Genomic DNA, 27,932 nt, shown 5'->3' with positions numbered 1-27,932 from the left:
ATGCAAGCTGTGTTGCATTCTAAACATTAAAAAGTAAGTAAATCAATAATGAAAGCAGTTTGGGGGAGAGGTGGGTTGTGTCTACAGTGTCTTTCTACAGAGTAGAAGGCCTTTCTGAATCTGCTGTGAGTTGTTGCAGATACCATCTAGAGGTAAACCAGAAACCGGGAGGGAGCCATGCAGGGAAGCAGAAATGGGAACAGTGGGAATACACTGAGGAAGAAATTAAGGCTAAAAGAAGAAACCTAACTCCATAAATATTTTCTCCCACAGCTTCTTGCTCCAGCAATATTTAACTGGAAAGATCAGGCTATGTGTTTCTCCCTTGTGTTCCACAACATATTGTTCTTCTCAGAGAATAGCACAGCACATGGAATTGTCATGATGTGGTTTTGTTTTTTTTTTTTGTTTTTTGTTTTTTGTTTTTTGTCTGTAAGTTAAAATGTGAGCTAGACTGTGAACAACACCAGCAGAGAGACTGTGCCAGATTTGTTAAAACTGTATCCCCAACACCCAACCTAGTGGCTGGTGTATAGTTGATGCTCAACTAAAAACACATTGCATCAGGGAATGAATAATTTGGAGGCAGTTGTATTATTGGAAGTCTGTTACCAACTACTGTGCTCAATGCCGCAGAAGAGTTGCTTTTTCAAAAAAAAAAAAACTTGGATTTCACTAATAAGTTAAAAGATTTTTTCACTAATAAGTTAAAACACTGACCTTATATGGAATTTAAAAAAACTACCATAAGTATTTCATAAAACAAAATTTTAACACTATAATAGTAGGTAACACATGATAGGATTCTATTACCTTTTATGAAAAACTTCCTATGTTGTCTTTTTAAAAACCTAATTTGAATCAGTGAAATATCATCGACTAGCTCCTTATTCACAGAAGGGCTATTGCAACCCTATTCATACAGAAAAGATACAAAATATAAGGCAAAGGTACCCCTAGCTCAATATGCTTTACAATACAATAGGGGAAATAAAACTCACAGGACGGACAGCCAAGCATCACGCCGTAACGTGCGCGTTCACTATTCCTTGGCAGAAGAAGGAAAGGTAAGTGTGCTTGGAGCTCCTGGGGATGAACCTTGATCTGCTGTGGGATTGAGCTATTACTCCTATCTTACAGGTGCAGAAAGGGGCTTGGAGAGGTTCACCTTTGGGTGATTGCCCAAGGTGTCACGCGGCCCTAATGATCGGTCCAGCGCGGAGTGTGAGATCTCAAACTCAGACTCTTCCAACCCAGGGCTCCATCCACGTCCCGCTACCTTCCTGGAAGATCGGGAACCGAAACGTCCGCAGAGAAAGGTGTGCTACTTGGGACGACGGCAACAGCGCAGTAGGATGAGCCTGGACAATTGTGGACCGGACTATCCCACTGTACCTTTCTGCCCACGGTGCTCAGGTACCCCGGACAGGCTGGAAGTTGGGGACTTGGAGAGCAAGGGCGGGGCGGGGCGTTAGGTCAGGTCTCGGGTTTGGAGAGGGGCGTGACCCAGCCCGGGCCTCCCTGGGGGCTGGGCCTGCGGGCTCGGGGCGGAGCCTGAGGGGCGGGGCTTCCCCGGGGCGGGGCTTCCCCGGGGCGGTCGGAGGCGCGGGGCGGCTTCCCCGCGGCGGCTCAACGGCGCGGCGGGACCATGGCGAGCGACGGGGGTTCGAGCGGCTCCTCGGCGGCCCCGCGGCCGCTCCACTCTGCGCAGGCGGTGGACGTGGCCTCGGCCTCCAACTTCCGGGCTTTCGAGATGCTGCACTTGCACCTGGACCTGCGGGCCGAGTTCGGGCCTCCGGGCCCGGGCCCCGGGAGCAGGGGCCTGAGCGGCACGGCGGTCCTGGACCTGCGCGGCCTGCTGCCCCAGGGCGCCACCGAGCTGCGGCTCGACGCGCACCCGTGCCTGGAGGTGACGGCGGCCACGCTGCGGCGGCTGCGGCCCGGCCCGGGGGAGCCGCCCGCCGAGCCCGTGCCCTTCCACGCGCAGCCCTTCTCGCACTACGGCCAGGCCCTGTGCGTGGCCCTGCCGCGGCCCTGCCCGCCCGGCGAGCGCTTCCAGGTTCTGCTCACCTACCGCGTCGGGGAGGGACCCGGGGTGAGTGCGCCCCGGCCCGCCCCAGGGGGAGGCCGAGGGTGATGCCGAGCTCCGGGGCACGCCCCGCGCTCCGGCACCTCGGCGCCCCTCCCGCGCCCCTCCGCGCCCCTCCGCGCCCCTCCCGCGCCCCTCCCGCGCCCCGCCCCGCCCCGCCCCGCGCCCCTCCCGCCCTGCCTCCCTCGGGCCGCGGCCGGCCTGCAGCTGCCCCCTCGTGCCTTGCCCGGTCCCCGCCGCTCCTCCCCTGGGCTCTGGCCGCCTGTCCGCGCTGCTCCCCCGTCTGCCTGCCGCCCCCTCCCGCAGACGCGCCCCTGCCCTGCGCGCCCTTCCGGAGAACCGGCTGCTCCTAAAGCGGCCTGGACGTCTCCCTGAGCGCTGGGGCCTAGGTCCCTGAGAGCTGCTGTAGTTCTTCCCGTGCGGCAGCCCTGGACGCGGCCGGCTGATGAGCCCCGGGCGCTGGCTCGGCCCTTTGTGCTGCGCGCTCGGTGCCCCGCGCTGAAAGAACCCTGAACCCCAGAGGGTGGTTGCCTTTTCTTCTGCAAAGTCCTAGGCTTGTTTAACGGAAGAATTTGAGTAAAAACGGGAACTACAACTAGGCTGTACTAGGCTTTGTCATAACTTGGCCCTGTTATTACTCTTGACTGACTCAAATACTGATGGACGCTTAAATATTACATTTCCGGGGTGGGGGGCAGATATGGGAAGTAAAAGGATGGATGGTTATCTGGCTTGCGTTTGTAAGAGTTGGAAGCTCCTTCCTAGAGAGTCCTGAGGCTGCGGTTGCTTTCTCAGGAAGGATGGGTTACAAGTGTCCCCGGGAGGCTCCCTGCCTGCAATCCAAGTCTACTTATCTGGCTAGCAGTTCCTTTCGCTTAGAGCTGGCTCAAAGGGCAGTTCTGTTTCCATCTGTAACTAACTACTCAGGAAATAAATGAACCTGTGATAGAACTTGTTTAAAAAACGAGAAGTCCAAAGCAATTCCAATTAACCTCTAAGGCTCCAAAGAAAAAAAACCCAGTGCCCTCTAAGGATAACATAACATCAGTAAATGCATTTGGTTGCCCTGTTATGTTCTAGTTTCTGGCTTGGGGTGGGAATGAGGAATTAAACAGGATAGCTGGAAAAAAAAATAAACAGGATAGCTGGAAAAATAAAGCCCTCTCTGAAAGTGGCACCTCATGTTAGACTGAGTACTAAATGGCTTTCATCAGAGCCCTAACAGCGGAGATTCCCACTTTGCACTACATTCAGGGCACTTGTATGTATTCCTTCTTCTCATGGCCACCATCCTAAGTGAGAGCTCTCCCCGTAATCACTGTAGGTAACAGCCGCACCCTGACTTTAGACTCTTTTTTACATAGTGGAAGTACTTACACTACCAGCCTCCTTCATTCTCTCCCCTGTCATTATAAACAAACAAACAACAAAAAAACCTCAACTAAAGATGATGATGAAGGACTTACAGTATGGCGGAGAGGATGACCGGTGTTTATTAAAATGCGCCAGGTACTAGTCTATATGCTTGACAGAAGTTAAATGAGTTATCTTTGTCTAAGTGCCTGAAACAGTGCCTGGCACCTAGTGAATACTGTGTGTTAGCTCTTATTGTCAACTCATTAAAGTTCTTTCATTAATATAATTAAAAACAGTTTAGGGATGCCTGAGTGGCTCAGCCAGTTAAGTGGCCCAATTCTTGATTTCAGCTTGAGGCATGATCTCAGGGTTGTGAGATTGAGCCCTGTGGTGCCCTGGCTCTCTGTGCTGGGTGTGGAGCCTGCTTGAGATTCTGTCCAAAAATATTAAAAACCATTAGATTAACAAGAAAAGTGAGCAGATAGTACAGTTTCCATATACCCTTCCACACAGTTTACTCTATTAGCATTTTGCAAGTCTGGTACATCTGTTACAATTAATGAACCAATACTGATACAGTGTTATTAACTAAAGCTCAGAGCTTTTTTTTTTTTTTTCTTCTTCAGATTTTCTTAGTTTTCATTTAATACTTTCTCTGTTTCAGGATCGCATCCAGAATACCATAATATCTTTAGTTCTCATGTATCCTTAGGCTCCCCTTGGCTATGAAAATTTCTCAGACTTTCCGTGTTTTTGATGACCCTGAGAGTTTTGAGTATTGGTCTGATACATTGTAGGATGCCTCTCTGTTGAAATTTGTCTTTCCCATGATCAGACAGGGGTTATTAAAAAATAAAAAATAAAATTTATTTTTTTACAGCAATTTTAGGTTCACAGCAAAATTTCATGGAATGTCACAAACGTACAGTGCTGTCTTCACATCATATTGAGAATACATAGTATCAACATAATTTGTGACTGGTTGATGGTGACCTCACTCACCTGGCTGAGACACTGCTGTTTCTGCACTGTGACATTTCTTTCTCCTCCTTTCCATCTGTATTATACTCTTTGGAAGGAGACTCATTGACATTTTCACACACACTACAAAAGAAACTGAAGCAAATAAAAAGCCAGCATCTCCATGTGCTGTCCTTATGCCTCTTAAAAGCAGGTCTCAAATACCCGTGTTCAAAGCCTTTCCACCTGCCGTGAGGCATGCCCCCCACCTCTGTATCTGAAACCTACCTCCAGTTCCCAGAGACCTGCCCGTCCGTGCCTTTCTCCATGTTGCTGTCCACCGCCTTAAGAATGTTTTCTCCCTTCCAACCATCTCAGTCCTACTCATCTTTAAACCAGAAAGTTTCGCTTCCCGTATGAAAGGTTGCCAGAGTTATGTAATCGGTTTCTAAATTCTAAGTGGCTTTTGGTGCTGACATATCCAGCAAACCCTCCCCCCCTCCAGTTACATCTATATTGTAAGTGAACTTTTTGCTGTAGGCAAAAATTGGATTTGTGATAATCACTCAGATTTGCTCTTTGTTAAAGGCTAACAGGAAACAAATTAAGAAGTATATACTTCTTAGCCCTGGCACCTGGCTGGCTCAGGTGGTAGAATGTGCAACTCTTGATCTCGGGCTTGTAAGTTTGAGCCCCACGTTGGGTGCAGAGATTACTTAAAAGTAAAATCTTTAAAAGAAAAAAATAATTATATATAGCCAATGCCTATAGTATACATCTATTCTGAAAGGGTAAGTTTCAGGAATGGAGAACATGTATCCATCACAGACTCCTCCCACTTCATTTCTGCATTTCTATGCCTTTTATCACAAGTTCAAATACAGCTGCTTCCTCATTGGTTTTTTGTTTGTTTGTTTTAAGATTTTATTTATGTATTCATGAGAGACCCAGAGAGAGACAGAGACACGGGTAGAGGGAGAAGCAGGCTCCCTGCGGGGAGCCCGATGTGGGACTCGATCCCGGGACCCCAGGTCACGACCTGAGCCGAAGGCAGACGCTCAACCCTGAGCCAGGCGTCCCTGTTTGTTTTTTAACGAGAAACTATTACAGTGTGAAGGACTCAGAGGAGGAAGATAGGATGCCAGGGTCAGAGGCCATGTCTGGAACTCTTGAGATACCCAATGGGATGTGAGAAACAGACCCTTTGTAGTGTTTCTACCATGTGAAGTGGACGCCATACCTTGGCATGGATTCTAGGGTGGATTAAATACACAGTAGGAGAGAACTTCCCAGTCAGGGCTAAACTGCTGGCAGGATTGTAAGGATTACCTAAAATTCTCCCAGGCCAGCCAGCCACTTTTCTCTGGCTGGACTGAACTCATGTAGGGGGTGTCAGTTTTGAAATGTTCTTTTATTCTCTTAGGTTTGCTGGTTGGCTCCTGAGCAGACAGCAGGAAAGGAGAAGCCTTTTGTCTATACCCAGGGTCAGGCTGTCCTAAACCGGGCCTTCTTCCCTTGCTTTGACACTCCTGCAGTGAAATGCAGATATTCTGCTCTTGTTGAGGTAAGGGGGCTAAAGTTAAGTGCACCTGCTCTTGGGATTGAAAATATAATTTCAGATCTATCTGATTACCTTTCAGCTGTTAAATTGTTACATCCATCCAGTGGCACCTCTGCAAAATTCCCCCAAGGACAGGAATATTATTTGTGTTAAATGCCACCAGCTTAGCACAAGTTTAGTTTCTTGAATCTTTTTGTTCTCCAAAATGGGCTCCAGGTCATCGCTATCACTATGCAGGTTGTCAGCCATGCTGTTCTTCGAGCAAATCAGGAGACTCTCCAGGTAAAATCTCCTAAGCTTTCTCTCTTGTCAGGTCCCAGATGGCTTCACAGCTGTGATGAGTGCTAGCACCTGGGAGAAGAGAGGTCCTAATAAGTTCTTCTTCCAGATGTGTCAGCCCATCCCCTCCTATCTGATAGCCTTGGCCATCGGAGATCTGGTTTCGGCTGAAGTTGGACCCAGGTAGGAAACAAGACCCCCACAGGCAAGATTGGACTGACCTTGAGGCCAGGAGGCCTCTGACCAATGGCCCAGCTGGGATGGTTCTTGGGACAGTCTTGCATCCTCTCTGAATGGACAGCTTCTCTGCAGCCCAGAGGCGTGTGGCATGTGTACAGAGGGAGGAAGTCTTCTCTTTCTGCCTTCCCTCCCTGCTCTCTCCCACTCTAATCCTGCTGTCTAGCTAGAATCAGGTCATCAGTCCTGCTACCAGTAGCTTCTGTCCTGGGCCACCTTGTGGGGTGCAGGTAGGCACCAAGCCAGAAATTTTAGAAGACTGATCTTTATTAGTATCTTTTAGTTCTGAATTCCCTTCTAGCAATTGTATTTGCTTTTTAATCTTTGTACCGAATGTCCCCATTTTCTCTAGCACTTAATTCCTGGAAATATACAACTTTGATCTCATTGTTCGCCTCAGGAGAGGAAAGTGGGAGCTCCTTTTTTGTGTGCTCCAGATGAATAAACCTGAACCCGTGGTGGCAGAGATCCTCCGGGAAATCAGATGGGTTTGATGGCGATAAAGAAGGATTTTGTAAGGTTTCCTGCGAAAAGAAACTTGACCGGGAGTGTAGGTTTTTCCTGGCTCTCATATTATCTGCCAGTCCAGTGTAATCCTGATGTAAAACGATCAGAGGTTGGATAGTAAAGCTGTGGCGCATTTCCTGGCTCTGTTGCTGTGACCTCGCAGCTCCTGGGGGTGATGGTATCCTTGATGGCATTGGTCACAAGCGTCAGACTTCATAGCTGGGCTCAGCAGCACTGCTCAGATCATGAATCCTAGTTCCTGGGTTTCAGAGAGAATGATAGGTGGGATGCCACTGGCATGTGTCCCCGCACACACAGTGCAAACAATACCAATCTAGAAAGAGCAGGTGCTCTCTTGCCATGAAGGGCAGTCTTTCTGGCACATAGGGTAGTAGATAAGCAAAGGAGTGTCAGCGTTGGCAGTTGACAGGAAAATAGATAAGGAAAGTCGTTTTAGAGAAGTTACTCTTACTAAGGTTCTGTTAGTAAGAGTATGAGCTATTAATGAGGAATGAAAGAAAAATGTATTCCAAACACACCAGAGAATGCTGATTTTTTTTTTTTCTGAGCCGTCTGTAATAAAACAACAATATAATACATCAGTCCAGGTGATAGAATCCATTTAACTGGTGCTGATGACTTATTACTTCTCTTATCAGGCAGATGGTCCTTGCCTCTTGGAGCACAGCCTAGGGTCTTGTGAAGGCGAGTTAGATGAGAAGGTCATCTGGCAGACTTTGCCGCCAGTCCCAGTGGCTGTTACCACGGGATGGAAGTCCTGGGCAGAAGAGTTGGTGGATATATCTCAGTCATATTTTACGTATAATCTCTTCAGGGTGGGAATGGGGAGTGGAGGTTACTATTGTCTCCATTTCACAGATAAGCACGCTGAGGCTTCTGGTGGAATTGCTTGTGCAAAGTCACATCGTTAGCAGAACTGGAATTCCAACCGAGGCATTTCTATTGCAAATCCCGTGCTTGTTACGACAGATTACTGGTGATAAAACTCCAGCTGGACTGAGAGCATTCCAGTTTGTTTTGACAGAAATCTGTGTAGTGGAGGAGGTATCTTGGATGCTCCCTGTCTAGCCTGGCCTTCACCTTCTAGTTGTAGCAAGCTGACATGGCCTGGGATAAAGGACTTTGCTAGTTGTGATATCCAAGCTGATCACAAAGCAATTCCTTGAGGACTCTTACTCCTGTATCATGGTCTTTTCTCAGCCTGGTACCCTGTCACATCATCTTTGGTGACTTTTTTCTCCATCGGGATTACCTGTCCCAACGCCCAGGATCGAGGGTGGCTTCAGGTTTCCTCTCCCCCTGACTCAATCCCTTACAGTCATGGGCGTGCTCTGCAGCCTGGGGCCTAGCCGAGGGCATTCGCGTGAACTGTCTGTGGCAGCGATTTTAAACACCTTCCGCTCATTCATTCTCTGACCTCACCCTCTTGACCTCCTGGCCCCCTGGTGGCCTCATTCCCACTACATCTGCTTTGCAAGCTCACCGAGGCCTTAATTCCTGCAAGCTGTGCATTTCCTCCTGGGCAGCCAGCCTCTTGTGGCCGGTCCATCTTTTCTCTGTGGCCCCAGGTGTGGGGTTGATCCTCTCCTCCCAACACCGGGGCCACTTTGCAAACTATGCTGCTGCTCTAACTTCCAGCCCCGGGGCCTCCTGTCCCTCTTCTCTGCTTCTGTGCCTGGGTGTCTGAGAGAAGGAGAAGTAATGCAGCTGTGCATACTGGTTCTATGACCCATTTCTGGTTTCTTGGTGAAAAGTTGGAATTAAAAGTCGAAATAGACATTCATGTGGTTTTCAAGAAAAACAGAGCAAACGTAGTCTTCAACTACAGATAAGCTTCCAATATTGCTCACCAGTCCTTTTATTTATCTTTCTAGCTGACTGTCCTTAAATGAAGACTTTCCCCTTCAATTTTCCAATTCAAACACCAGACCCTCACTCCAAGCAGATATCTTGTCTCCTACTTTAGTGAGAATATTTAATGCATCAGATATAGTTATGTCAGCTTCCTGTTTTTCATGTAAAAGCCATTTTCATCCTTCCCCTTTTCCCCTCTGGACTCTGAAGAGGGGTCCATCCTATTTAAAGCCAGATCTCTGCATCTGAGCCATCCTTGGTTCTGTGCCAAACAAAGCAAAAAGCAAACTCATTGACTCCACCTTCCCTCCTAGCACACTACCTTCTGCTCCCCTTCTTAGCCAGGTTTCTTAGAAGAGTAGCCTTTATGCTCACCCACCCCCCATGGACTACTTGGACCCGTGGAAATCCAGCACCTCTCCCCGTTGTGCCACAGAAACTCCTGTAGTGAGAGAGGCCACTGGCCCCACCATGTAAAGCACATGGCTCCTCAGTCCTTGTCTCGGCGTTCTATGCTTTTTCTTCTGCCTCCGTTGACCCACCTCTGGCTCCTGTGACTCAATTCTGTCCCAGTTCCAGGACTGCCCGGTTCCTCCTCCTGGTCTCTGTTGTGGGCTCTTCTCTGCCCAGCCCGCCATGTGCTGGTGTCACCCAAGACTCTGTTCTGGGCCCCTTCTCTTCTGCTACATACTTTTCTTGGGAATATGTACTCGCTTGTGTAATTTAAAGGTATCTTCTGGGTACTGCCACTCGAGTGATCTCTCAGGGCTCAATCTGATAATACCACTTATTGGTTTAAAATGCTCTTGTGGTGGGACACCTGGGGGGCTCAGCATTTGACCTTTGGCTCAGGTTGTGAGTTCTGGGATCAAGTCCTACATCGGGCTCCCTATAGGAGCTCCCTCTGCCTGTGTCTCTGCCTCTCTCTGTGTCTCTCATGAATAAATAAATAAAATCTTTAAAAAATATTTTTAAAAAATAAAAATAAATACAGTGCTCTCATGGCTGTGGAGGTCCAACTGTGTCACGTGGCCTGTTGGGCCCTTTGTGACTGGAGCTCTGAGAACCTCCCTCCCTGCCCTTCCCCTCCTCGCCCCATCCGCCGTCTGATGATGAGTGCTCCAGTGGCCCAGACTGTCCGTGGCTCCTCTCCTGCACGTACCATTTCCACTGCTAGGCTCTTGTGTCTGCTACTTGGGAAGCACCTGCTCTTTCTCCTCCTGCTAGAACAGTCCCTGAGCCTCTGCAGGGCCCAGGAGGAAGCCTTCCCTCTCCCCTGACCCGGAATCGTCTACTTTGCCATCTTCTTCTCCATCCAGTATGTCCGTGTAGGAGGACAGTGCTGTGGAACATCCAGAAGCTCTTGGCCAGGGTGCAGTCTTGGGCTACAGGACCCTTGAACTCTGAGGTCAGCTCATCCTTGAATTCAGTGAACAGCCTTGGGCTAATCACCTCCCTTCTCAGCCCAGACTTTCTGTGGGGCTAGATCTTGATTTTTACCCCCTTTCCACCTTGTTTCCCCTTCTCCCCCCCCCCCCTTTTTTTGAAGATTGATTTATTTTGAGAGAGAGAGAGAGAGCACAAATGGGAGGGGCAGAGGGAGAGAAAGAACCTCAAGCAGACTCCTTGCAGAGCCTGACACGAGGCTCAATCTCATGACCTGAGCTGAAACCAAGAGTCGATTGCTTACCCACTGAGCCACCCAGGCGCCCCTCCCCTTCTTTTTATTTTGCAAATTTCATACAGATAATTGAGAAAGCAATGCATTGAACGCCTGCATGCTCATCCATTTTGCCATATTAGTTTCATTTATTAATATCAGTTTTTTGGTGTGGATTCATTTTTGGTTTTGCTTGGCCATTTAGAAGCAAGCCAGTCAGGATGCCTCTCCTAAAAATAAAGACATTCTCTCTTACAAGCACAATTGCCACTGCCGTTCCCAGATAGTCACACATTTTTTTTTTAAGATTTTTATTTTATTTACTCGTGAGAGATACTGAGCAAGAGAGAGAGAGAGAGGCAGAGGCATAGGCAGAGGGAGAAGCAGGCTCCATGCACCGGGAGCCCGACGTGGGACTCGATCCCGGGTCTCCAGGATCACGCCGTGGGCTGCAGGTGGCCCTAATCGGCTGTACCACTGGGGCTGCCCGATAGTCACACTTTTCTATTAATGTTAGTGTGGGGTTACCCCTGGAGTTGCTTTCACTTCCCCGGGTTGTGAGAATCACCACGGGGAGGAGGAAACCAGCTTTCACTGTGTGAGCCCCTGTATGAAGGGCTTTTATATACTGTCTTCTTTCCTCTTTCCCGCTCGCTTCACAGATGGGCACACTGAGACTCAGAGAGGTCAGTGACTTACAAGGTCACATTTGGTGTTGGAGACAGAAAATTATGGCGCCGTGAGTTTGAGCCTGTTGCACACGGGAGGCAGTTCCTCCTTGTCGCTGTGTTGGGTTCTTATTTATCAGGTGTGGCACGCAGTCTCTCGGCCCATGTAGGGGATCCGACGTTGCACCTCCTGCCTCTGTGGCTGGCCACAGTGTCACATTCATTTGGCTCAAATATGCAACTGCCAGGTTTCTGCGGGTGCTTTCAGGATCGAGTCTCCAAGCACCATCCTGCTCCTTCTGTGTTCTTGTCTTTAGGAGCTGGGTGTGGGCTGAGCCCTGCCTGATTGACGCTGCCAAGGAGGAGTACAATGGAGTGATAGAAGAATTTCTGGCAACAGGAGAAAAACTCTTTGGACCCTACGTCTGGGGAAGGTGTGGTATCACGTCGATCCCAATGTCTTTTGTTAACCTGAGTCCCTGGTTTCCCCCTGCCTTCCTTCTGGTGCTGCTGCTTCTCCTGTCTCCTAGAGCGGAGCCAGCCCCCAATCCCAGAAGTAAAGGAGAGGAGGATGAGCAAGAGGGAGGGATAAGCCAGGCCTCATTCACTGTTGCTGAGCAGGGCATCCCGAGAGGGAGGGTTATTGAAGTGCCTTCCAGCTGCTGAGTGTGGAGTCCGGGAAATCCTGTCAGGGAACCTTTGTGACTTGGTTGCTAGAAGCAGCCACACACTCCCGTTTTCTCCTTTGACGTCTTCAGACTTTAGCTGCCTTAGATAAAAGGCTGTTAGATCTTTGTGACCCCACCTGAGACATTGTGAGCTAACCGACCGAGCTGATGGTACGGCCATACCCTGCTTGGAAGGAGAACAGGGAGGTTTCAGAGACTGGCCTTCGAGAGAGCAAAACCTGGGGAATGGGAGGTCCCAGCAAGCTGGCTGGAGGGCAGAGGACGCTGGATGTCATTTCAGTGCTGGGCTCAGGGTTACGTCTCCCAGGACCGAGAGTCCTGCCTGGGGAAGTGAGGCAGGGTCTGTGACCTCCCACTCTCTTGGCAGATATGACCTGCTCTTCATGCCACCATCCTTTCCATTTGGAGGAATGGAGAACCCTTGTCTGACCTTTGTCACCCCCTGCCTGCTAGCAGGGGACCGCTCCTTGGCCGATGTCATCATCCACGAGATCTCCCACAGTTGGTTTGGGAACCTGGTCACCAATGCCAACTGGGGTGAATTCTGGCTCAATGAAGGTTTCACCATGTATGCTCAGAGGAGGATCTCCACTGTCCTCTTTGGTAAGCCAGCGCCCAGGTGCCCGTCCTTTGCCTAGGACCCCGCGCCGCATGCTTCCACCTGTGAGGCTGGCGTGATCTCCTTTGGGGTTTTGGGACACAAGTGGGCGTGAAGGGAGGAATAGTAGTGCGGAAAGCTCGAGGGAGAGGCCAGCAAGGGCCAACTCTAGACAGAAGTTCCTTCTAAGTAAAGCAGCCCCGTGGCGTTGCATGGCATGAAATCAGTAAGCACGGGAGTGGAGGGGGTGGTCTCAGGACCTCCGTGTTGGCTGAGTGAACCCTCATCTAAGCTGAAGGCACGCTCCATGCTCTGCTCTCCCAACAGCCAGGCAACCCCTCCAGGAGAATTGCCCAGCACCGTCCACCCAGATAGCTAGTTGGTTTTACAATGAATTGTAAGATTATTATAATCATGACTTTCTATTGAACACCTACATGCCGGCTTTGTACAGGCACCTTATTAAAAATAACGTCATTTAATGGTTTTACAATAGCCTTATGAAACAGATGTTATCTCCATTTTATGTATGAGTTCACTATGACTCGAAAAGTGCGAGAAATGTGCCCCAGCCACTTAGCAGGTGAGGCCAGAACCCCAAATTGAGCCCAGGTGTGCTTTTAAGATATTTTCTCAACATTGTCTCATTATGGAAAACCTGCTATATATCAGGTATTCTAAAAATATAACATTTATTGTTTTTATTATTTCTCACATCAAAATCTATTTTGAAATATATGGGAAAGCACGCACAATACGTTTACCTATAATCTCAGTGTTCAGAGAAAATCGGTGTATATCCTTTCAAACATTTTCCTGTGTGGGTGTATGAATCATCAGACCTTCCAACTGCCTTTTTTCTTTTTTCTTTTTTTTTTTTTTGACTTGATAAAGTTAAGCGTTTTCTCAGGTCATTAAATTTTCTTCCATAAAAAAAAAAATTCTTCTATAGCTACAGAGTATGTTTCTTAACTTACTTAGTTCTAGTTATTAGGTTTTTTTTGGTTTTTCTTTTTCTTCTTTCTTTTGAGAAAGAGACTGTGTGTGAGCAGGGGGAAGGGCTGAGGGAGAGACATTCTCAAGCAGACTGTGCGAGGGGCCCATCGTGGGGCTCAGTCTCACAACCCTGAGATCATGACCTGAGCTGAAATCAGGAGTTGGACACTTAACCTGAGAGCCGCCAAAAAAACCTTGGCGGCCCTGGTTTTTTTGTATGTTTTTTTAGGAGAGGGACACACAGAGGAAGACACAAGGATAACATTTCTTTTTATTTTTTTTAAAAGATTTTATTTATTTACTCATGACAGTCACAGAGAGAGAGGAAGAGACACAGGCAGAGGGAGGAGCAGGCTCCATGCAGGGAGCCCGACGTGGGACTCGATCCCAGGACTCCAGGGTCACACCCTGAGCCAAAGGCAGACGCTCAACCCCTGAGCTGCCCAGGTGTCCCTAGGTGCCCCTGTTATTTTCTAATGAAAGAATATTTTGACAAATATTTTTTACATGTAAATGTTTATGTTTCAGATGATCTCAATGGAGGTAAATTCCTAGGAATGTAATTTCTGAGATCTGAACATTTTAAACGCTTTTTAGCACACATTGCCCATTGCACCCCCCCTCCCCCGAAAGTTTGTACAGATGTATGCTTTGATCCAGAGTATATGGAACAGGAGCCTGTTTGTGACTGTCCTACTCAGCCACTGAGGGTCCTGCAAGCAGATGTTGTGAGCCCACTGCGCAGATGAAGAAGTTGAGCCTAAGAGAGGTTGAGTAGCTCGCCCAGAGTCAGAGCACCTTGAGAGTGGCAGAGGTGGCTAGTTCGCAGCCTGGTCCCCTTCCCCTCCACCATTCCCTCTGTCATCCCTAGAGCCAGACGGACATGTAGAGACCCTTGGAAAAATTTTGGGTGACAGTTTCTCTTGTCTGATGGGAACAGCCTAGTGAAAAGAATCTGTTTTCATAGAAGATCAAATTACTATCTCTAAGAATTAAAATATTTTTATGGAGAAAGGGAACAGTCCCAGAAAAAGGTGTGTTTCCCTCATCCTCATGTATGGGCGAGCCCAAGAGCCTGAGCTCACCGCGTCGTGTGTAGCCCAGAGCAGCAGGGAGCCAGGGGCTGAGTCAGGTTCTGGGTCACGGACCCCTGTGGGCCTGGGGTTCCCCGGGGGTGGGGGTGGGGGTGGGGGTGGGAGTGGTGATGCCCTGAAGCTTCGGCGGCCAGTCGTTGACCTTGTGGCCACCAGGGGGCAGCACACCCTCTTTTGTCTGAAAAATCTACTCGGCTTGGGCGTTCTTGAGGCCTAAGGGTTCCAAGGATTCTCTTTGCCCTAGGCTCTGCCTACACCTGCTTGGAAGCTGCCACGGGGCGGGCCCTGCTTCAGCAGCACATGGAGGTCACTGGCGAGGAACACCCACTCAACAAGCTCCGCGTGAAGATCGAACCAGGTCCAGGAGGCTCCTCTGACTGCCCCTCCCCGAGATTGAGCTTGGAGCCCCAAGTTACTTGAGCTCTGTGCTGAGCGGTGCACACCTTGAATGCCATCCTGGGAAGGCGGAGCCCTCCAGAGCTCCTTTTAGCCATTTCCTGGCCTCTAGGCCAACTCAACGGAAGCCACTCCAGCCAGACAGGAGTTCTTTCTGGTTTTGTGCAGTTCGTAGTGACTTGACCATTGCTCTGCACTTGTACGGGCCCCTATCGTCTTACAGGGCTCTTTGCCATCCTTTTTCTATCAAATGAGACCTGTGGTTTTGTAGGTTGAGCATTTGCCTTCTTTTACAGAGGACGTGAGTGAGCACCCCACAAGTCAAGTGACTTGTCCAAGGTCATGTATTTTTATTTTGTGACATTTTTCTTTAGTTCCACGTATGACTAATCTAAAACCTTTCTGTGCAATTTAAGCTCACGTTCCTCGGTGCCAGTGACCATGAAAATGAACTCCCTGTAGAGTGGTCATTAGTTTATTTTGGTCTAGAACATTCGTAGAAACAACCAGTCGTTCTGGGAGGGGAGGAGGTTCAGTGTAGCTGGTGACCAAGAGGGCTTGAAAAGGCACCAAGCCCTGTGCTCAGCCCGAGAGTCAGTGGAGCCCAGTGGAGCACAGCAATCCCGGGAATAAGGAAACCTGCCAGTTCCCCTGGAAGGCCGGTTCTTTGTCCTCATATTAGGTCCGTAGACAATGACCCCTTAAGATCAACTTTGAAGTGGCTTGAGAGGGGCCAAGATGGATCTGAAAACTTTCCTGGCCTTGCTGAACCCGAGGAAGCTGAAATCCGACCTCTTCCATGATTACTCATAGAACCCGGAGCTGGAGAATAGCCCAAGTGACAGGTTACAAGTGTCTGCTTTCTCTGCTAGGTGTCGACCCGGATGATACCTACAACGAGACCCCCTACGAGAAGGGCTTCTGCTTTGTGTCATACCTGGCCCACTTGGTGGGTGATCAGGATCGGTTTGACACTTTTCTCAAGGTATAGTCAACTCAGAGTCGAGGGGAGAAGGAGGAGGCGCAGAGAAGCCAGCTGGGCGAGAGTGCAGGGGTAGAGGCGGGGCCGAAGGGGCGAGGGGTTGGAGGAGAACCCGAGGAGCAGGGGGACTGTGCTCCCCCTGGGATCCAGAATGCCTGAAAAGTTCCTCCCTCCCTGCAGGCCTATGTTAATGAATTCAAATTCCAAAGTATCTTAGCTGAGGACTTTCTAGAATTCTACTTGGAATACTTCCCTGAGCTGAAGGAAAGGAGAGTGGATTCCATTCCAGGTGAGCAGGAGAGCTGGCCTGTGGGCTCCTGGGAGATAGTGGAGAAATGAGTCTAATCTGCGTCTGGGAAGACGAGGGCGGGGCGGGAAGCGTTAAATCAGCGTCCTGGTAAGTGGCAGTGAGCAGCTGCCCAGCCCGGGGCCCCGGCCCCCGTCCACGGAGAGACTCTCTGGTGTCCTCCTGGCCTGGCTTTCTCCACTTTGTTCCTTCAGTGTCTCCCCTCCGTCCCCGTTCTCCTCCATGACCCAACCCCACTGCCCGGAGAGCTGCGGGCTGTGACCCGGGGCAGCAGTACCGGCCGGCCCACCTTGCCTGCGAGCATGGGCGGCCTCGCACGGCATCCGAGGGACGGAAAATCCCGGGGGCCACCCTGCGCCCTGAGACAGACGGTGGCCTGGGACGGACAAGGCTGCTCAGGCTGGGCGCCCCGAGTCAGCCTGTCGTGGGGCTGGTGGCGCCGGCTTCCCCGACCGCTGGGACCGCTCGCCCAGGGCACCCACTCCCTGCTGCCAGGCCTCTGCTTCAAGGTCACGAGACTCCGTGGCTAGTGGCGGTTAATGATTACTGAGTGCTTGCTGCGCCGGGCGGGAGCCCTCGCCGTGTGCTTGCTTGCCTCGTCCCCCCACGGCCGCCTGCGACACGGGCCTCCTTGCCCCGCCTTGACTGGGCTCCAGATAAAGCTGAGGTGCCAGAGGCGAGTACCGGGCCTGGGTGGCGGGGCTGGGCCCGGGCAGCCTCCCAGGGCCGGAACTGCAGCCCCGCGCTCCTCTGCTGCTCTCAGGGAGCATGTGGGCGGGCCTGGCCGGGAGAGCGGTCCAGCGACGACCGCGACTCGAAGCCACCGTCTGGGTAGAGAGAGGAGCGCTCCGGTTGACGCAGCGGTCCCTGGGGGTCGGTGTAAGCGGGACGTGGCGGGAGCAAGGTGATGTCCAGTATTAGGGAGTTTGGGGCCCGTAGACGCAGACGGGAGCTCGAGGTCCAGGCGCCGCTGGAGCGAGTTGACCTTGGCGCCCGCTGCCCGGGAGTTCTGACGGCCCCCTCTCTCCTTCTGCTGAACAGGCCTTGAGTTTGATCGGTGGTTGAATAGCCCTGGCTGGCCCCCCTACCTCCCCGACCTCTCCCCCGGGGACTCCCTCATGAGGCCTGCCGAGGAGCTGGCCCAGCAGTGGGCGACCGAGGAGCTGGACATGGGGGCCATCGGAGCTGTGGCCATCTCCACCTGGAAGACCTACCAGCTGGTTTATTTCCTCGATAAGATCCTCCAGAGGTCCCCTCTGCCTCCGGGTAAGGGAAAGGGGCAAATCCACGTAAAAACGCCAGGGTTCCTTGTACACAGGGCTTGACATCAGGGACGAGGGAGACTCAGGGAGGAGGCAAGGCTCGCCCTCGGGCACCTGCCGGGTGCTGGCAGGTGGATGCAAGCACCTGGCAGGGCTGCGCCCCGGCTGACGTCAGCCATCCGCACGGGCGCCGTGGGGAATGGGATCCCAGAGCCCCGCACGCACCCACGCCTCTGAGTCCTGGTGACCGCTCGGTGCCTGGGGGCTGTGATGTGAGCCCCGTGTGACAGGGTGACCTGGGCACGAAGAGGCCACGAAGCCAACAGCTGGCAGGGCTGGGCCCTAGAAGCTCTCAGCCACTAACACATGTCGCTGCTCAGCCAGAGATAACGTGCACCCAGGGGTCCAGGGGTGTTGTAAGGAGACAGTGGAAGCCAAGGTAGCTTTCAGCAGCTCAGTGGTGGTGGGAGAAGACGGGGGCGCAGGAGACGTTAGGAGGATCCCTGTGCTTGAAGCCGGGAGGAGAGCAGGACGGGGACACGGTCTGATTACGTTGAGGGAAGTTTGGTGGAGGAGCCTTAGAAAAATGAAGGTGAGGTTGAGCCGGGCATTACCTTCCGGAGCAAGGTGAGCAGGACGGTGTAAGGTGGGCGGGTGGGAACCCCTCGACGTCGTTCCCGATGCTTTCGGGGGGCCTGTGGGCAGACACATGCCTGTTGAGGGTGGAGTTAGGCCCCTGGCTCGTGGCTCTGGTGACACCGCCAGTAAAAACCCATGTTCTTTTTTCAGGGAATGTGAAAAAACTGGCAGAGACCTACCCGAACGTCTCAAACTCCCGGAACGCGGAGCTCCGGCTCCGATGGGGCCAGATCGTCCTTAAGAATGACCACCAGGAGGATTTCTGGAAGGTGAAGGAATTTCTCCAGAGCCAGGTGAGTGACCCCACCTCCTGCCCCATTCAGGCACGCGGTGGGCCCCTCGCCTCCCCGGCCACAGTCCTGTGCGTAGAGCCTCACCGTCTGCCCCTCTGTGGACAGAGTGGGGGTGGGACGGGGTGTGGGGGGAGGACCCTGCTCAGGGTGGCCGGGGAAGGCGTTGCCATGGCGGGGAAGCCTACAGGGCTGGGGAGCTTTTCTGGGATCAGCTGGTGTGGCCTGAGGGGTCCGAGCTGGTCCAGCTAACACACTGGGAAGAAGGGTCGAGCCTCCCGTGACCCCCTTGTCACCCACCGCAGCCCGTGGGTCAGCCCCTGGCTTGGTGGCCACCCACCGACAGCCTTCCCAGCTGGGAGCCCCACTGTGCCAACCGTCCTCATTGCTGGGTTGAGTGTAGACCCCCGGGGGCGCCTGGGTGGCTCGGTCGGTTAACCGCTGACTCTCGATCTCGGCTCAGGTCTGATCTCGGTCTTGAGCTCAGGCCCTGCGTTGGGCTCCGTGCTGGGTAGACCAGCTTTAAAAAAAGGGAGAAGAAGAAGAAGGGGAGTGTAGATGCCCTGAGCTAGCAGGGGTCGGGGTGATACTAAGATCCACCCGCGGGGACCCTTGGCCCCCACGAAGACGCCAGCGTAAGAGCCGCCTGTCTGGGACCCCTCGCTGAGAGCCTCCTCCCTCTTGGTGCCTGCCGAGGCCCCGGGGCCCGCGGACTCGCTGAGCGGTGCTCAGGCCACGCGTTTCTTGCAGGGGAAGCAGAAGTATACCCTCCCGCTGTACCGCGCCATGATGGGGGGCAGCGGGGAGGCCCAGGCCCTCGCCAGGGAGACCTTCGCGGCCACTGCCAAGCAGCTCCACAGCAACGTCGTCAACTATGTCCAGCAGATCGTGGCGCCCGTGGCCACATAGAGGCTCGCGGCCCGGCCGCTGCGTCTCCAGGCTTTCCCACATTGCGGTTCTCCGGCCCACGTCCCCGTGTTTACTCCCCCGCGCGGAAGCCTGTTCCCTGGGCTTGGGTGTCGGTGGTGCTTGGCCTCTGCTCTGCTGGAAACTTCTCTGGACCAGCCGGTCCCGAGGCCAGAGAACCTTCCAGGGCTCTGGCTGCGGCTCCTGGCTCTGGTGAGGTCCCCGTCTTCTCCCTCCTCCCCACTCCCTGGAAGGAGCAGAGACGATTTTCTTATCCTACCCCTGCCCTCCCCTCCCCTCCTCTCCCCTGCCCTCCCTTGCTCTCCCCTCTCCTGCTTTCCCCTCTTCTCCCCTTTTATTTTCTTTTCTGATTCTTGAAATACTATGCAAGGGGCTATAAGTTTAATCTTTATTTTAATAAACATTTTTAAGTGACAATTATCTAAGGTGGAGGTAACGTGTGAAATTTCTTGCTTCCACATGTGCCCTCTGCTGAGCAGATGTTGTGAGGTCGCGGGGAGGGGAGGGGCCTCAGAGGCTGACAGCACTTCCCTGTCTGGGGGGAGCTCGCAGGTGGAGGGGGTGGGGGTGGCGCACAGGCAGATGGAAGGACGTGGCCACAGGGCGGTGGGGGGCCCGTGCAAGGGAGCCCCATCCCACTTCCTATGAAGGAGCCCAATTCCCTTCCTGCGGCACCACCCGTTCATCTCTTCCTTTGCTTGAAACGTGTATTGTAGTGTCTTTTCCTCTGGCCTCTTCCTTCCTGGGCCTCGCCTGCGTTTGATCCTGGATAAGTCGTTTTGTGTTTTTAAAGATTTTTATTTATTTATCTGACAAAGAGAGCACAAGCAGGGGAGTCTTAGAGGGAGAGGGAGAGGGGCTGAGCGGGAGCACGTGGGGCTAGATCCCAAGGCCTGGGTCCTGCCCCCCGGGCGCCCTGGGTGAGTATTTTAACTGTGAGTCTGTTGAGAGTTTGGCGCCGAGTGCGGCGTCCTGGTCCCCACGGGCATCGCCGCGGCCGACAGCCTGGGCTGGGCCGTGGATGAAGGGGGCTCACCAGACACTTATCTCTTCTTGAGTCTCCGCCTTGGCTGTGTCCTTGGCTTTGGAGGTCATCGGCCTCTGCCTCCGCCGCGCAGGGCTTGGGAGAGAGCACGCGGCGCAGCCCCCAGACAGGCTCCTTGAGGCTCCTCGCACGAGTTAGGGGACAGAGGTGGCGGGCCGGCGGGTGATGGCCTCGTCCTCGGCCCTGGCGCTCTGATGGCGGACCCTGCGAGGCTCCTTCGGGCCCTTGCGTCCACGTGCCGCCCGCAGGCCTCCCCGACTGCCCAGCGTGGTGTCTGGGGTGCCATGACCGCCGCTCCTGGGCCCCACTAGCGTGGTGGGTGCCCAGCACGGGGACCCCGCCTTGCGCTGCCGGCCCTGCTCTCCGCCTTCGGCCCCCCTAGTCCTGCGGGACGCGGCTGCCCTCGTAGAGGGCGGGGGCCGGGCTCTTGCCACCCCATACCCCCAGGACCAGGCCTCCCGGGGAGAGCGTGGGGGGCTGTGCCCCCGTCCTACTGCAGCTCCTCCCCACAACACCTCCCAGGCCCTGACCTCGAGCTGGAGTCCTTCCCACTTACCCATAACACCACCGCGCTGCCGGCTGCGGGGGCATCAACACCGGGAGATAAGGGCCGGCCTATAGGGCTTCCTTATCTCGGCCCATCCCCAATGTGAAGCCCCGTGAAGGCAAACATCCTTCTCATCCCACCCTCGGGAGCCTTGGCCAGGTATCCCCCAGGGCAGGGGAGCATGTGAGCCGTCCTGGGGCTAGAAGCCGGTTCGCCCACATTCCAGGGTGAGTGACTGGGTGGAGGGTGTGCCCGCCTCGGGCTCCTGGGGGAGGCCCCCTGAAGGGCTGGGGAAAATCCTACCGCCAGCCCCCGGGGCTCTCCAGCCACCTGTGGCCAAGGGGAGGGGGCCCTGGAGCCCAAGCCCCGTCCTGGGGGCCCAGCAGTTGCAGGGACAAAGAGGAGAGGGTCCCAGGAGGTGGCCTTGTTAGTCACCTGGGGCTAGGGACAAGGGAGGGGTCAGCTCCGGAGGGGAGCCACCCTGTGTGAGCGGCTACCTGGCCCACCGAGCCTAAGCTTGGCCGCCCCGGCGCTAACGGGGGGTGTGGGAGGGGTACCCAGCTCCCAGATCCCAGATGCTGAGAACTAGTCTGGAGGAGACCTTAGGGGCTATTAAGCATGAACAACCGTGTTTTTACCCGTGGGGAGGCCAGCAGAACCGCGTAGCCGGGCGGCCGCCTGAACGCAGGCCTGGGCCGCCTCCTCCCCGTCTGTGCTGCCGTGTCAGGGTCTCCGGCGGGGTCTGCGCGCTTAGACGCTTAGACGGGCCCCCGGGCCCCGGAGGCCCCCCAGCGGCCAGGACTACCCGGTGTTGTACCCGGTGTGGGAGAGAGTCGCCTTTCCTCCAGGGAGCCAGGCTTCTGGCCACTAGAGGGTAGCAGACAGGTGCCCGGCGGTGGCGGGGGAGGGCGAGGGCGCGGAGGCTGGAAGGGAGACCCGACGGGGGCTAAACACGGCCCCGCGGCTCGGCGCAGCCCCGGGCCCGGGGCCCGGGCCCTCCCACGGGCGGCTGCAGCAGTGCTGATGCTCGCGTGGGCTCCGACACGCCACCAGGGCGCAGGCACCGGGGCTCGGGTACACGCGGCCCTGAGGCTGGCAGGCCGGGCCCCCGCCCAGTGTGAGCTCAGGAAAGGGCCCGGCCTGGGGAGCCTCGGGAACCCGGGCGCTGTGCGTGAATTCCCTGAACCCCACCATCTGCTGTCCCCGCCGGCCCCGGTCCTCGGGTCTCTGCCTGTTTGGGGACCAGCAGTCCGCGCAGCCCCTCGCGGCCTGGCCCCCGGGGGGGTCTCCTGTGCCACCCCAGCGGCACTCCTGCCACCCGCCCAGGCCCGTGCCCTGTGCCCAACCCCAGAGGGTGCGGGATGACAGACTCTGACAATCATTAAACCAGCCGGGCCTGATTTCCCAGCACCGCCTGCCAGGATCCGGGCCAAGTGGCACAAAATATGCAAATCACCTGGGGCCAGAAGCCCAGTCTAAAGGCCAGGAAATCCCCTCCATCCAATGAGCCACCGGCTCAGGTTACCGCCAGGCGCTATAAGGGCCGGGCTGGGGAGGAGCCCCGCGCCTCTATTTAGGGCGGGAGGGGGCGCGCGGGCCAGACACCGCCGAGCTCCTGGCCAGCGCCGGCGCGGCTCTTCCCTCCTGGATTCCCCACCTGCCCGCTGTCCCTGCTGTCCCTGCCGCTGCCCGCCACACCCACACTCCGCCTCCAGGTAGGACGCCCACCGTCCTCGGTGGCCCGGCCCTGGGAAACCCGATGGGGGTCTAGAGCCGCCCGCGGGGCCTAAGCCTGAGCTGCCTGGAGGCCTCGGCCGCACTGCCTCTGGGAGGGACAGGGTGGCCCGGCTGCCCGTGCTACTCGAGGGCGGGTGGGGGAGGGCGGGCAGCAGGAGGCCTGGCGCCCACAGCAGCCCCGAGACCTGGGAGCCCTGCACGAAGAGGGGGCGTCGGAGACACCCTGCCCGTCACCTCCCTTGGGGCTGGTCCTGCCCCGGGCTGGGCCGGAACAGAAGAGCCGGAGGGCAAAGGGCAGGACCCTGGCCCTCACCTGGCCTCCGCCTCTGCCCCAGGTGGCCTCATGGCTGCAACCTGCGAGATCAGCAACGTCTTTAGCAACTACTTCAGTGCTATGTACAGCTCCGAGGACCCCGCCCTGGCTTCTGCCCCCCCTGCCGCCGCCTTTGGAGCCGATGACCTGGTGCTGACCCTGAGCAACCCCCAGATGCCACCGGAGGGCACAGGTGGGTCTCAGCAGGTGGGATGGGGCGTGGAAGGGAGGGAGCGTCACCCGCTAAGAACCTGTTAGATCCACGGCTGGCCGGCAGGGAAGAGGGTCCTCCTCTTCCAGCGTTAGGGGCAAGGGCGCTGGCAAGAGGCTGAGATGTGGGGGTAGAGGGGCAGCGGCCGCTACGAGGTGCTGGGCGAAGCTGTGGGGAGTGGCGCCCCCGCCGCCCCTCCTGGGAACTGGGGGCGGGCAGGGGGCGGGGTGGGTAGTCAGTGCCTGCAAGAGCCCGAACCGGTGCCAGAAATGGACTGTGAAGGTCCGGGTGGCTCAGGCCACCTGACATCGCGCCGTGCCTTGCAGAGAAGGCCAGCTGGTCAGGGAAGCAGCCCCAGCTGTGGTCCAAGGCCCAGGTTCTGGACTGGATCAGCTACCAAGTGGAGAAGAACAAGTACGACGCCAGCGCCATCGACTTCTCGCGGTGCGACATGGACGGGGCCACGCTGTGCAACTGCGCCCCCGAGGAGCTGCGCCTGGTCTTTGGGCCCCTGGGGGACCAGCTGTACTCCCAGCTGTGGGACCTCAGTAAGTGCGGCTGCGGGGCCCGGGGGGTGGGACGGGGGCGCCAGCCGGGCTCTGACCCGCCCTCCTCCCCGCCAGCCGCCAGCTTCCCCGACGAGCTCAGCTGGATCATCGAGCTGCTGGAGAAGGACAGCATGGCCTTCCAGGAGAGCCTGGGCCCCTTTGGTGAGAGCCCTCGCCCCCCGCCCAGTGTGCCCCAGCTCCAGGGTCCTCGGGCCCCAGGCCCCGTCTGAGCCCTCGCCTCCTCTTCCCAGACCAGGGCAGCCCCTTCAGCCAGGAGATGCTGGAGGAGAGCCGGCAGGCCGGCCCCTACTTCCCCGGCAGCTACGGCCCCGGCGCCCTCTCCCCGGGCAGCTCCGACGTCTCCACCGCAGGTGCGTCCTGGCCTGGGCCACAGCCTCCCTTTCCCCCCAACCCGCAGCCCCGGTGCCCTGCGCTTCCCGGGAGGGACAGAGCGGGTGGGGGTGGGCCTGAGACCCCAGGAGCTCACCCCGGCCCCGCCTCCCTAGGGACTGCCACCTCCCAGAGCCCCCACTCCTCAGACTCCGGTGGAAGTGACGTGGACCTGGATCCCACTGACAGCAAGCTCTTCTCTAGGGGTGAGTGCAGGGAGTGTCCCATGGGGCGGGTCTGTCCCCTCATGCCTGATGCCTGCAGGGCTGCCCCCCTGCTCGCAGCTGCCCCGGCCCCCCAGGCCTCCCCGCCTGACCCTGCCTGACCCCGGCCCCCCTCGCAGACGGCTTTCCTGACTACAAGAAGGGAGACCCTAAGCACGGGAAGCGGAAACGGGGCCGGCCCCGCAAGCTGAGCAAGGAGTCTCGGGAGTGTCTGGAGGGCAAGAAGAGCAAGCACGGTGAGCTCCTGGCCCCTTTGCGTGGGGGCCTGGGCGGCAGGTTCCCTATGGCGCCACGGGTGTCGTGCTGTCCCGTGGTCACACTGCCCCTCCCTCCCGCCGTCACAGCCCGCACAGGGCAAAGCTGTGTGTGCGGGTCACCGGCTGATCACAGAGCCTAGACTGAGGGTGCTGGAGGGGAGGGGAAACTGAGGCACGAGAGCTCAGATTCCCAGCCCACCCCCCACTCCAGTTCTCTGCACACTTGCTCCGTCCCACCTGCTGGGACGGCCTCTAGGCCTGGCCTCGGGGCCTGGTGGGAGCCAGCCGGCCGCTGGGAGCTGCGGGGTGAAGGCCCCGAGCTCCTTCTCCCCGAGTCTCCCTCCCCACCACGCTAGGCCCGGCTCCCTGGCTATTTTTTCCAGGAAGCTGCCCTCTTGTCCCCCAGGCGGGGGCCAGCTCTCGCCCCATACTCTCCAAGCTCTCACCGATCGTCGGGGCGTTTGCTTTTTAACCGTGGCACCCCCCAACCGCGGGCTCCTTCAGGCAGTAGCGTGCCTCAGTCCCCATCGGGTCCCAGCCAGGCAGCGAGTAAAACATCTGTGCTGCGTGCAATGGGGAGGGGAGGTGGCGACGCGGCCGCCCATGGGCAGGGCGCTGGGATGGGCCTGGGGGCGAGGGACCACCTGGGCCGCCGGCTGACGCATCTGGCCTTGCAGCCCCCAGAGGCACCCACCTGTGGGAGTTCATCCGGGACATCCTCATCCACCCAGAGCTCAACGAAGGCCTCATGAAGTGGGAGAACCGGCAAGAGGGTGTTTTCAAGTTCCTGCGATCAGAGGCCGTGGCCCAGCTGTGGGGCCAGAAGAAGAAAAACAGTAGCATGACGTACGAGAAGCTGAGCCGAGCCATGAGGTGAGCGGGTGCCCGGCCCTGGTGACGCGGCGAAGCCGGGGGGCCGCGCGGGCACTGCTCCCCCAGTCGTCCCTGCCCCCCCAGGCCTGCGTCCTGGAGAGCGAGGGCAACAGTAGGGCCTGCCCCCGGGTGGCCCGGAGCAGGCAGGAGGCTGCACAGCAAGCACAGGAAACCTCCCCTGGCAGCACCTCTTTGCATTACCTGCGAGGCTCGTCCTGAGAAAAGCTCTTGCTGGTAGAAAGAGCATGAGCCACGCAGCCTACACCAAGCCCAGGCTCCCCACCTTGAATCAAGGAAATTGCTTGTCTGGACCTCAGTTTCCCCCTGAATTACGACTAAGGTCCCTTCCAGCCCTAAGACCATGTGGTTTCATGATGAGCCCCAGGAGAGAGCCACAAGGTACAGAGGAGCCAGGGTAGAGGCGGGTCCTCGAGGCTCGGAGTGCACGAGGGGGGCAGAGGCAGCCCCTCCCTGCAGGGGGGAAGACGGGGGAGCTCCCGGAGGTGGATCAGGCTCAGGCTGGCAGCGGTGGGGCGGGTCACGCACAGAGGACGCGGCCGGCGGAGGGCCTGAGCGGCCCGGCGGCTCCCTACCCGGGCGCCTCTGAGCGCTGTTCTCCGCACGCAGGTACTACTACAAACGGGGGATCCTGGAGCGGGTGGATGGCCGGCGGCTGGTCTACAAGTTCGGCAAAAACTCCAGCGGCTGGAAGGAGGAAGAGGCTGCCGGGAGTCGGAACTGAGGGCCTGCAGTGGACCCAGGACCAAACGCACGGACTTGAGCCCGCGGGCCCTCCCGGGAGCACCGCCGCGCCCCACCGCCGGGCCCCACCTAGGCGGGCTTCGGCCGCGCTGTGGAGAGATGCCGACGTCCGGCACCTCGTTCAGCCGTCATCCTGGGATCCGGGGCTGTGGCCTCTCCTGTCTGCCCTCCTCTTGGAGTTACGAGCCCTGGGGTTGGAGGCGGCTCGTCTGCTGACCGTAGCTGCCGGGGCCGCTCCTTTGACCTGACGTGTCCTCAGACCCGACCCAGACAGCAGCCGCAGACACGACGTTCCTCCTACAGACGCCTGGACTGAGCCACGGGGCCAGGGGGAGCCCCAGGGGCCTGCGAGACGGGGACAGAGGGGCCTCCGGCACCTGCTCTCTGGACTGGCTCCCACCCCAGTGCTTGGACTCCGCAGGCAGGGGTCAGAGCACTCCCTAATTTATGTGCTATAAATACGTCAGATGTACATAGAGATCTATTTTTTCTAAGACGTTCCCGTCCCCGCTCCTCTCCCACCACGTGTTAGTGGTCAGACTGACTCCTCTGGGCCCTGGGCCGGGCCAGCGAGGGGCGGGGAGATGCTGGGACCCTCAGGATGGGGCTCCTGGCTCCTCCTCCTGTGGATGGAGGCAGAGACCTCCAATAAAGTGTCTTCTGGGCTTTTCTAACCTCTGTCTTAGCTCACCGCGCGCTGAAATTCAGGCCTCTGGATTGGACGAGGGCATGGGGTTGGAGGAGGGGCCAGGGCAGGAGGTCTTGGGCTAGAGGTGCAGGGGTAGGGACAGGTGTCCTAGGGTGGGAGGCCCGGTTCGCAGACAAGCTGCCCCGGGGCCGGGAGGCCAGCGAAGGAGACAGGTGACACGGCGCCAGCTTCCCAGGCTCCGTGCAAGGGAGCCCTGCGCAGGCCCTGCTGCCCTCACGCCTTCGCCCGGTCGCCTCGGCCACCAGCCCTGGGGCCTGCTTCCTGGCCGACGCTCCGGAAGCCCAGAATTGGGTGTCGAGCCCCGTGGCGCAGATGCCTGGGCCCCCAGCCCTGCGGGCCGCACACCGAGGAAGCAGACGGAGACGCGCCCGCCGAGGCCGAGGAAGGACGGGGAGGGGAACGGCCGCTCGCCAGCCTGGTGCCCTGCAGCCCACCGGGCCGTGCCCCGCGGAGCCAGGACACGGCCGCCGCCCGATTACAGATGCACAAAGTGAGGTCCATAGGGCCGGGGAGCCAGCCGGGGCGGTTCCCTGGGGCCACGGCCGCTTCCCCCTGCGGCGCCCCAGGGTTAGGGCTCCCCTAGCCTCATCCCAGGGCATCCCCACCCGGGTTGCTCTGTCTCCACGGTGACACCGCAGGGGGTGCAGGACAGGCGCTTCCCCAACTGGAGGTGGGCCGTCCAGTGGGAAGTGCCCCACGTGGGAGGCTCCACGCGCCGCGGGCCCAGTGACGAGGCAGTCTGCGAGCTGGAGACGCTCGGTGGCCTGGGGGACGCTGGAGCACTGGCCGCAGGGTGGGGGTGAGGGAGGGCGCGGCCCAGGCGGCACAGCTGGCCTCGCTCTGCGGAGCCCCGGTCGAGTAGGTAACGGGGCCAGTGTGGCAGCTGGCGTGGAAGGACCCCGATCTTCTTTGGGAGAAGAAACGCCTTTGGAGCCGGGGTTGCT

At 56.6% G+C, this 27,932-nt stretch overlaps 2 protein-coding genes across 3 annotated transcripts; both read left to right on the top strand.

Moving 5' to 3' along the window:
• Window positions 1-1,622: 1,622 nt before the first annotated feature.
• On the top strand, window positions 1,623-19,797 carry RNPEP (arginyl aminopeptidase). Its single transcript, XM_038541890.1, has 11 exons — window positions 1,623-2,095; window positions 5,829-5,969; window positions 6,280-6,428; window positions 11,510-11,626; window positions 12,249-12,484; window positions 14,814-14,927; window positions 15,838-15,950; window positions 16,128-16,236; window positions 17,296-17,520; window positions 18,306-18,448; window positions 19,196-19,797. The coding sequence occupies exons 1-11, from the start codon at window positions 1,649-1,651 to the stop codon at window positions 19,352-19,354; spliced, it is 1,953 nt and encodes a 650-aa protein (XP_038397818.1). The 5' UTR covers window positions 1,623-1,648; the 3' UTR covers window positions 19,355-19,797.
• Window positions 19,798-21,041: 1,244 nt separating this feature from the next.
• ELF3 (E74 like ETS transcription factor 3) lies at window positions 21,042-26,953 on the top strand. Of its 2 annotated transcripts, none has more exons than XM_038541892.1 (9): window positions 21,042-21,191; window positions 23,037-23,207; window positions 23,552-23,773; window positions 23,849-23,935; window positions 24,025-24,144; window positions 24,280-24,369; window positions 24,507-24,623; window positions 25,322-25,517; window positions 26,145-26,953. In XM_038541892.1, exons 2-9 carry the CDS (start codon window positions 23,045-23,047, stop codon window positions 26,257-26,259), a joined length of 1,110 nt encoding a protein of 369 aa, XP_038397820.1. In that variant the 5' UTR covers window positions 21,042-21,191; window positions 23,037-23,044; the 3' UTR covers window positions 26,260-26,953. The 2 variants fall into 2 exon arrangements, with proteins under 2 accessions (XP_038397820.1, XP_038397819.1); XM_038541891.1 differs by lacking the exon at window positions 21,042-21,191 and adding an exon at window positions 22,518-22,679.
• The last annotated feature ends 979 nt before the right edge of the window (window positions 26,954-27,932 follow it).

This window comes from Canis lupus, chromosome 7 (assembly GCF_011100685.1).
Source record: "Canis lupus familiaris isolate Mischka breed German Shepherd chromosome 7, alternate assembly UU_Cfam_GSD_1.0, whole genome shotgun sequence".
In the NCBI taxonomy this organism is placed as follows: Eukaryota; Metazoa; Chordata; class Mammalia; order Carnivora; family Canidae; genus Canis; species Canis lupus.
This window is presented reverse-complemented; position numbering and strand designations above follow the sequence as displayed.